The 9,333-nt window shown below is 50.8% G+C and overlaps 1 protein-coding gene across 1 annotated transcript in view; it reads right to left on the bottom strand.

Annotated features, from left to right (window-relative positions):
• Positions 1 to 558: 558 nt before the first annotated feature.
• pou2f2a (POU class 2 homeobox 2a) overlaps positions 559 to 9,333 on the bottom strand; it is a 25,367-nt gene continuing 16,592 nt past the window's right edge. The window contains exons 5-15 of the mRNA XM_056601315.1: positions 8,435 to 8,554; positions 7,311 to 7,416; positions 7,059 to 7,147; positions 6,459 to 6,608; positions 5,996 to 6,137; positions 5,621 to 5,772; positions 3,799 to 3,996; positions 2,948 to 3,201; positions 2,339 to 2,407; positions 1,574 to 1,647; positions 559 to 961 (exon numbers count right to left, since the gene is read on the bottom strand). Coding sequence (XP_056457290.1) covers positions 630 to 961; positions 1,574 to 1,647; positions 2,339 to 2,407; positions 2,948 to 3,201; positions 3,799 to 3,996; positions 5,621 to 5,772; positions 5,996 to 6,137; positions 6,459 to 6,608; positions 7,059 to 7,147; positions 7,311 to 7,416; positions 8,435 to 8,554 — 1,686 coding nt within the window. The 3' untranslated portion in view covers positions 559 to 629. The remainder of the gene's footprint in view (positions 962 to 1,573; positions 1,648 to 2,338; positions 2,408 to 2,947; positions 3,202 to 3,798; positions 3,997 to 5,620; positions 5,773 to 5,995; positions 6,138 to 6,458; positions 6,609 to 7,058; positions 7,148 to 7,310; positions 7,417 to 8,434; positions 8,555 to 9,333) is intronic.

Here is a 9,333-nt window from a genome sequence, read left to right as displayed (position 1 = left end):
CAGGTAAATTTTTGGTTTAAAACATCCACCCTTCTTTTCTCCTCGCTCGGACCCGCAGCTCGGCGAAAGAAGAAGACGCCTGAAACAGCGACCACTGTCCTCCTCTACACCTTTGTTCTCGCCGCCGCTCCATGGTCACATCGTAAGGTTGTCTTTTGTCATTTCTTGGTATTTTTTGGTTTATGCGCTGTTGCCGCGTGGCCCCGCTTCTCTTCCGTCTCAGCGGTCCGCTGAGTCATTGGTACGTCTAGCGAGAGGAAGAGGTCACAGGTAGCGGTGTGGACAAAGGGTTCCCCGCATTGCCTCCTCTCCCCGTCGGTTTGGATAGATAAAGATTTTTGGTTTCAATCATCCCCCTTTCTTCTCCCCCTTTCTTCTCCCCTTCTCTTTCACTGCTTTCCTTCCCTCTCTCCTCTCTTTCATTCTGTGTATTTTTTGGCATTGAAAGACCGGGAGAGAGAGAGCGAGAGGCGTGGCGTGAAACAAAACGGAAGAAGAGCACGAGAGAGAGAGAGAAAGATAGCTTTGGTGTGAAAGGCGAGGTTCTCGTTGTCCCCCTTCCTCCTCCTCCTCCTCCTCCTTTTACCTCCTCCTAACCCCTTCTCCTCTCTGATTGACCTTTGGCGAGGTCACTCAATCTTGGCCCCTCCCAGAGAGGGCGGGCTGTGCGCCATCTCACTGGAGGAGCAGGAAGAGGCAGGGCTCGAGCAAGGGGAGGGGGAGCAGAGGGTGGGGCTGATGCTGCTGGCAGAGGGGAAGTGGGAGGAGAGGGAGGAGTGGGAGGCTTTGGCCAGGGCTGAGCTGACCAATCCGGGGTTCTGGCCCATGTGGAGCAGGGCGGGGTGGTTGAGGAAGAGGGAGGAAGGGAGCCCCCCTCCCTGACCCTGAGCGCACCCCAACAGCATCTTGCTGGCACTCTCAAGACTGGAAAGCGGCAGCTGGCCACCACTGGCTGCTAGGGCTGCTAGAGACACATAAAGGGAGAGAGAGAGGAGAGAGAGAGAGGTTTGAAAAGAGTGTGAGTACGAGGGTAGAGGAGATTTACAATCAAACAGTTGCATGATGTGGTTTTCTGGATGGAATGAAAAGATGAGCAGATGAGAAGAGAAATACAAAGTGGACATGAACATGGACCCAAACATACAAACACACACACACACACACACACACATACACGGGATGGATTTGGATGTAAGGGTGGATGGAACTCAATGGGAAATGATAAGGGAACAAAATGAACATTTCACTGAACTTAACTTTACAACTTATCTATCTATCTGGGTGCAACACTCGATGAAGCTTCTTTACTTTCACTTCTGGTGTTATCACTACTACACTGCCACTGTTTTAATTACAGACTGATGTTAGACATCAGTCTGTAGGAAAAGCTCTGCGAGATATTGTTACATTGTCATATTAAAATGTGTGTGACATTGGTGTTGCTACTTGGATGCATCTGTTCTGCCAGAAGACTTTGACCTTGACCTCTGCACTATACAGTGTTTTGTGTGTATTTATTGGACCATTTTGACTCTAACCCTAGCCTGAGTATTTCCCTAGAGCTCTCACACACCTTGGATAGTGGCCAGGGGATTGTTACCCAGGAGAGCTTGGTTCAGCCCTGTGTTAACTCCCATCACAGTGTTCCTGTTGTGTCACACGCACACACAAACATACGCACACATGCACACACATACACACAAACACACACGCACATGCGCACACGCACACAAACAAACAAATATTCATAAATACACACACACACACACACAGATGCACACACATAACCATACATAAACACACACCGAGCATATACACACACACCGAGCAAACATTAACACACCCAGAAACACACGCGTGCACACACACACACACACACACACATGCATACACACACACACACACACACACACACACACACACACACACACACACACACACACACACACACACACACACACACACACACACACACACACACACACACACACACACACAACCATGATTGTACGAGCACATCCCAACACACATAAAGGCAGAGGAGGGAAAGGAAGAGAGAAGCAGGGTTAGAAGCAAGGACACACAGAGGATAAGTTCTCCACACACATGGGGAGCATCAGGACAGCTGACGGTGGGCTGTTTACAGCCCGGACCACCAAGACGCTAGACAGGCTGGAGGCCCTTGAAATGTGTTACGGAAAAAGGTTGAAAAACCAGATTGTTCATCGATTTTTCTGTTATTAACAGGCTAGGTCCGTAACACTCTGTACTTTGAGGGACAGTTTTCCCTCTTTTTAGGCTGTGTTTTTCTTTTGTTTGGTTATTCTGTCGTATTCACCTCAAGTTTGCAGCAAAATCGGTGATGTAGTTAGACAGGTCACCGTTCTTTTTACCCATGCGCCATAAGCTGTGAACACAAGAACCACACACACATAGCACAGACACACGGGTTAAACCAGCACTCACTGCTGCATGGGGGGGGGGGGGTGTAGCCGCCACCTGGGCCATACATGGGTGGGTTGGAAATAGTGTTAGAAAAAAACGAACAAATATATAAAAATATCAGTCTGTGGGTCAACCGTTTTCCGACAAACTGCAGGTGAACCGACCATAATGCAGCATCTATTTGGATTGGTGTAGTTAAGTTAGTTAGAAGTTAATAGTTCATATATCTCATATACAGTATCCACATGAATTCTATAGTTTGAATTAACATATGCAAGATATGCAATATTCCCACTAACACCAACAAAAATACACTAAATGAGATTGAACTCAGAATGGAAGAGAGATACAGACTACACAAAACGGAAACATTATATTCAGTTTGTTTGTGCTTGTGTGTGTGTGTGTGTGTGTGTGTGTGTGTGTGTGTGTGTGTGTGTGTGTGTGTGTGTGTGTGTGTGTGTGTGTGTGTGTGTGTGTGTGTGTGTGTGTGTGTGTTTACCCTGCGTTGATGTTGAGTGTGCTTTGGCTGGGGATGGCTGGGCTCGAGGTGCTGCGTGGAGGTGCAGGGGGAGGAGTCACTGGGGAGGAGGCGGAGCTTAAAGATGGGTGGGCTGAGCTCAAGATGGAGTGGGTGGAGCTTAGGGAGGGGTGGGTGGAGCTGAGGCTGGAGGTCAGGGGGCACATGGAGGACATGGTGGACACTACTGGTGTGCTGCTCAGACTCGTCACGGCTTGGGACAGCTGGCTGGACATCTGCGTGGACAATGGAAGATATGGAGAGGGATCCAGAGGTAGAGAGAGAGAGAGAGGGAGAGAGAGAGAGGAGGGGAGGGGAGGGTGTATAATAATGAGCCATTATCTCTAACAAAAGATAGTCATCACTTCCCCAACTGACAAAATGTGTGCTCAACTTTGACCATAGGCAGAAACGGGAAATACTAAAGTAGACATTGTAGCCAGAAGCCAATGGGGGTCAACCAGAAACTGTCTGGGGGGTTAGCAATTAGCGCTAGAATGTAAACACAAACATAAAGTGTCACAATATAAATAATCAAAAAGTTTACTAGTCAGTGTACTTCTGCTTCAGGTTGAATAAAGATAATTTGTAATACAGCCCTGTACAAGTTATTCATTGTTGCTATGTTTTACAAGTTTTGGTTTTAATTGATTGATCTGTTTTTGTCCTGCTTGCTGCAATTTGAATTATTCAAAATGAATATATTCATATATATATACATATATATACGTGTAATACAGATCTCTCTACTCTCCTCACTAAATGCGTGTGTTTACAGTGTTAATGACCACAGTGGTCGACCATGCACATCCAGGGGTCTGAGGCTGTCGTACCATGTGGGGGCTGTAGCAGGGGGTCTTGTGCGTGGCCTGGGCCGTGGGGGGCTGGCTGGGCAGGGGCGGGGTGGCGCTGGACGGGTTGATGCGCTTCTCCTTCTGGCGGCGGTTGCAGAACCACACGCGGATCACCTCCTTCTCCATGTTGAGCTGCTCGGCGATCAGCAGGATCTCCTCTGAGGTAGGCTTCTGGTTCTGGGCAGGAGAACAGAGAGAGAGCGGCTCAGCATCATCATCTTCATCATCATCATCAGCATCATCATCATCATCATCATCATCATCATCATCATCATCATCATCATCATCATCATCATCAACCTTCATTATGCAAGGCAGGTAATTAAGAATAAATATTGTTTACAACAACAAGGCAAGAGACATAAGGCTGGGTTTCATTATTAGTTTTTTGAAGTTCAGGTCAGACCGACACGTTGATTAAAAAAGGGAAGAACAAACAACAGGACAGGGGAAGGGACCGTAAACAATACAGCGCAGCGTCACAGATGATGTGGGAAGGCACACAGGCCAGGAGAGTAGCACCATCACAGGTTGGCATGAATGGGTCGCTTGTTGTAAATGTTTTATGATATGTGAAGTGAAAACAAAGCTGTAAGACTTTACGGGATAAGCCTTTCCATGACTGAGTATTTACATATATTTACATGAAGCTGGACAGATAAAGGCGGTTTTATAAATTAGTTAAAGTAGTTCAATTTACTTTAAATCTTGGAACAACAAAAGGGTATCCCTGAATTAAAATTATTGTAGATTGTGTTCTTCTGTAATAACACTTAGAATAACGTTAAGAATTCTAATTTATTAAAATTTCTGTTGAAATGAATTAAACTTTGCTAAATGTTTTCCTCATGACTGGAGACAGTCCGGTGTGGTGGCGGCCTCCCTGTGTCAGTGTCTAGGTCCTCTAGCTCTAGACAGTCCGGTGGTGGCGGCCTCCCTGTGTCAGTGTCTAGGTCCTCTAGGTCTACAGTCCGGTGTGGTGGCGGCCTCCCTGTGTCAGTGTCTAGGTCCTCTAGCTCTAGACAGTCCGGTGGTGGCGGCCTCCCTGTGTCAGTGTCTAGGTCCTCTAGCTCTAGACAGTCCGGTGGTGGCTGCCTCCCTGTGTCAGTGTCTAGGTCCTCTAGCTCTAGACAGTCCGGTGGTGGCGGCCTCCCTGTGTCAGTGTCTAGGTCTTCTAGCTCTAGACAGTCCGGTGGTGGCGGCCTCCCTGTGTCAGTGTCTAGGTCCTCTAGCTCTAGACAGTCCGGTGGTGGCGGCCTCCCTGTGTCAGTGTCTAGGTCCTCTAGCTCTAGACAGTCCGGTGTGGTGGCTGCCTCCCTGTGTCAGTGTCTAGGTCCTCTAGCTCTAGACAGTCCGGTGGTGGCGGCCTCCCTGTGTCAGTGTCTAGGTCCTCTAGGTCTAGACAGTCCGGTGGTGGCGGCCTCCCTGTGACAGTCCGGTGTGGTGGCGGCCTCCCTGCGTCAGTGTCTAGGTCCTCTAGCTCTAGACAGTCCGGTGGTGGCGGCCTCCCTGTGTCAGTGTCTAGGTCCTCTAGCTCTAGACAGTCCGGTGGTGGCGGCCTCCCTGTGTCAGTGTCTAGGTCCTCTAGCTCTAGACAGTCCGGTGTGGTGGCGGCCTCCCTGTGTCAGTGTCTAGGTCCTCTAGCTCTAGACAGTCCGGTGGTGGCGGCCTCCCTGTGTCAGTGTCTAGGTCCTCTAGCTCTAGACAGTCCGGTGTGGTGGCGGCCTCCCTGCGTCAGTGTCTAGGTCCTCTAGCTCTAGACAGTCCGGTGGTGGCGGCCTCCCTGTGTCTCCCTATGTACCGTGATGAAGGCGCGCTCCAGGGCCACGCGGACGTTGGTCTCGATGCTGGTTCTCTTCTTCCTGCGGCGGCCGGGCAGACCCTCAAAGCCCAGGCCCGAGGGGGAGGACATGGAGCTGGGGCTGGGCAGGGTGCTGTCCATGGACATGGTCTCTGGAGGACACACACACACACACACACACACACACACACACACACACACACACACACACACACACACACACACACACACACACACACACACACACACACACACACACACACACACACACACACACACATATATTAGTATGCAAGAATATCAATTTGACTTTTCATAACATAGAAAACAAGCAGTACTTCTCCTCTCAGAGTAAAAGCAGCGTGTGGGTCTCACCTGCGTCATTGAGCCACTTCTCCAGCAGCGGCTTGAGTTTGCACATGTTCTTGAAGCTCAGGTTGAGGGCCTCGAAGCGGGAGATGGTGGTCTGGCTGAAGTCGTTTCCATACAGCTTCCCCATGGCCAGACCTACGTCCCCCTAGTGGTGAGACAGGGAACAGCACGGAGCGGGGAGGGAGGGGGAGGGGGAGGAGGAGAGGAAAGAGGAGAAGACGGAGAGGAGGAAAACAGAGAGGAGGAGAGGAGACGGAGGATAAGAGGAGGGAGGAAGGAGGAGAGAGGAAGGAGTAGAGAGAAATGAGGAGAGAGGAAGGAGGAGAGAGGAAGGAGAGAAGGAAAGAGGAGAAGAGGAAAGACAGATCTATGTTAAAAAAAATAATGAAGCAAGGACATACTTAGAGACACGCAGAGATGCACCTGCAAAAATACACACACGTTCACACACATTCCCAGGGCCTACCTGTGTGAAGCCAAGCTTGATGCGTCTCTGCTTGAAGGTGCGGGCAAACTGCTCCAACTCCTCCAGGTCACTGGGCTCCTCGGGGTGAGGGGTCACGGAGCTCGAACTGCCCCCGCCTCCCGCCCCACCGACCTCCACACCTTTATCCCTCTACAGGGGGAGAGAGAGAGAGAGAGAGAGAGAGAGAGAGAGAGAGAGAGAGAGAGAGAGAGAGAGAGAGAGAGAGAGAGAGAGAGAGAGAGAGAAAGAGAGAGAGAGAGAGAGAGAGAGAGAGAAAGAGAGAGAGAGAGAGAGAGAAAGAGAGAGAGAGAGAGAGAGAGAGAGAGAGAGAGAGAGAGAGAGAGAGAGAGAGAGAGAGAGAGAGAGAGAGAGAGAGAGAGAGAGAGAGAGAGAGAAAGAGCCCAGGGAGGGGAAGAGAGAAGAGAAAGAGAGACCCAAAAGGCGGAGAGAGAGAGAAAGAGAGAGACACAGGAGCAGGGGTTAGAGAGGGCGTGGCGGATGCAGAGGCCTGAGGTTGTGTCAACAGAGCTGACTTTGTGTGTCTTTGTGAGGCTCATTTACATGTGAAGGTTGGGCGTGGGCTGCAGAGTGGGACCCTACCTGTGCCTGCATCCCCAGCCGGCTGTGGGTGGACAGCATGCCCCCTTGGTTTTGCTGAGATAGCGAAATTAGATTTTGTGACAGGAGTCCTGGTAAAAAAATAAATAAGCGTTCAGTTCAGATAGCCAATGACCTCATGGTCAATACATGATAATGTGGGTTGTGTGCCCAATGAACCAGATCATCTGAAAAGGCCCCACAAGCAGAACACTATAGAGGATCAGATGCCCCTGGCGGCCCCGCCCTGCTCACCTTGAGGGCCCTGTTGGGTCTGGGGCAGGAGGAAGTGGGCGGGGGACTGGAGGGGGTGGCCTGGCACCAGCACCAACTGCTGCAGCTGCAACAGCTGCTGGATGTCCTGCAGGACAACAGAGGACAAAGTGTTTGTTTGTTGATCACACACAAATACTACATCGACGGGAATGGCACGTGTGTGTTTAATGATGCAGAGATTAGGAAGCATAGAGGAGCAGAGCAGCGTACGTACAAAGCACACGACATTAAAACAAGAAGCAACACAGGAGAAAGTCTTAACGCCAAACTAATTGAGTTCAAATAAACCTTCGTGGTCAAACAGTCCATGGTGGTGTGATTCTTCAATCAAGTCCCTGGCCGGGCGTTTGATTGGTCCTCAGTACCTGGGCTGTGAGCTGGATTGGCTGAGACAGGGTGAGTTGTGGCGGAGGAGGCGGGACAGAGACATTTTGGCCGGTTTGTTCGCCTGGGCTCTGGCCCTGTCCTCCCTGGGCCTGCTGCCCTGTTTGGCCCGCCTGCTGCTGCTGCTGCTGCTGCTGGGCGTGCTGATTGGCTGCTACGGCGGCCGCGGCTGCCTGAGCTTGCTGATTGGCTTGGGCGGCGGCGGCGTGAGCGGCGTGGGCGGCGCTGGACTGCTGCACAGCTGCAGCCAGCAGCTGGGCCTGAGCCTGCTGCAGCAATAACTGCTGCTGCGCTGGCAACAGAGCGGTCAGCTGAGAGGAGCAGAGGAGGAAACGAGGAGGAGGAGCAGGAGAGGAGGAGCAGAGAGAGGAGACAAGGAGAAGTAGAGGGAGGAGACGAGGAGGAGCAGAGGGCCAGAGCAACCAGGAGGGGGAGAGAGAAGGAGATGAGAGGAGGTACAGAGAGGAGAAAAGAGGAGCAGAGAGGAGGAGCAGAGGAGATGATGATGAAGGGGGATGATGGAAATGATTGAAGAAGAGCAGACAGGACATTAATAGATCAGAAGAAGAAAGAGCACAGACTTTCACCCAAAAAGCTTGCAGAGGAAAAGTAGCGTTTTCGTCAACCCAAAGTCAGCCAGATGTTTCCCGCATTCACCATTGCTAGCATGCATGTGCGTGTGTGTGCGTGTGTGTGTGTGTGTGTGTGTGCGTCCTTACCCCTGCAAGCTGGGAACCCGTCAGCATGAGCTGCGTGTGGTGCATGGCGGTCTGGGAGGGGGTCGGGCCGTGGGACGGGGGGAGAGCCGGAGACATCTCACGACACTCGTCCATGTTACTCTGGAGCGAGAGAGAGAGAGAGAGAGAGAGAGAGAGAGAGAGAGAGAGAGAGAGAGAGAGAGAGAGAGAGAGAGAGAGAGTGAGAGAAAGTGAGAGAGAGGGAGAGAAAGTGAGAGAATGAGAGAGAGAGTGAGAGAAAGAGAGAGAGTGTTATACAGTACCGAGTAGTACATCATGGAGTCAAATAGCAGCTCACACAACACAACCCCCCCCCCCCACACAAACTCCCACCCTAGCCCGGATTAATTTACTTAATTCAATTATTTACATCATTCTGCATCGTGGATTGGGGGTTCAACTTCCAGGAGAAAGGATCTGGGTTTGATCCCCAAGGTCCACCGTTAAACAACCTGTAGGCGTCCTTGAGACTTCCAACCCCTGCCTGTTTGTTTATCAATGTACCGGGAAAGAAAGGTACAAATATTATAAATATATCTAGATCTCTAAGTCACTATTGGATACATCTCTGCCCAATGAGAAAGAACTAAAGAGCCAGAGCCAGAGCCTTCTGAAACAGACAAGGGGACAGAACCGACCATGCCTGTTATGTGTCTTGCAAAAGTTTGCAGGACACACACACACACACACACTCCCACACACTCCCACACACACACACACACACACACACACACACACACACACACACACACACACACACACACACACACACACACACACACACACACACACACACACACACACACACACACACACAAGCACAGACACACACTCAGCGTGCATCTAGTGGGCCGCTGCTGCCCGGAGCGGTCGGGGACGGG

The sequence above is a fragment of the Gadus chalcogrammus genome, chromosome 11 (genome assembly GCF_026213295.1).
Source record: "Gadus chalcogrammus isolate NIFS_2021 chromosome 11, NIFS_Gcha_1.0, whole genome shotgun sequence".
Classification (NCBI taxonomy): domain Eukaryota; kingdom Metazoa; phylum Chordata; class Actinopteri; order Gadiformes; family Gadidae; genus Gadus; species Gadus chalcogrammus.
Note: the sequence above shows the minus strand (reverse complement) of the source record. Positions and strands in the feature narration are given on the sequence as shown.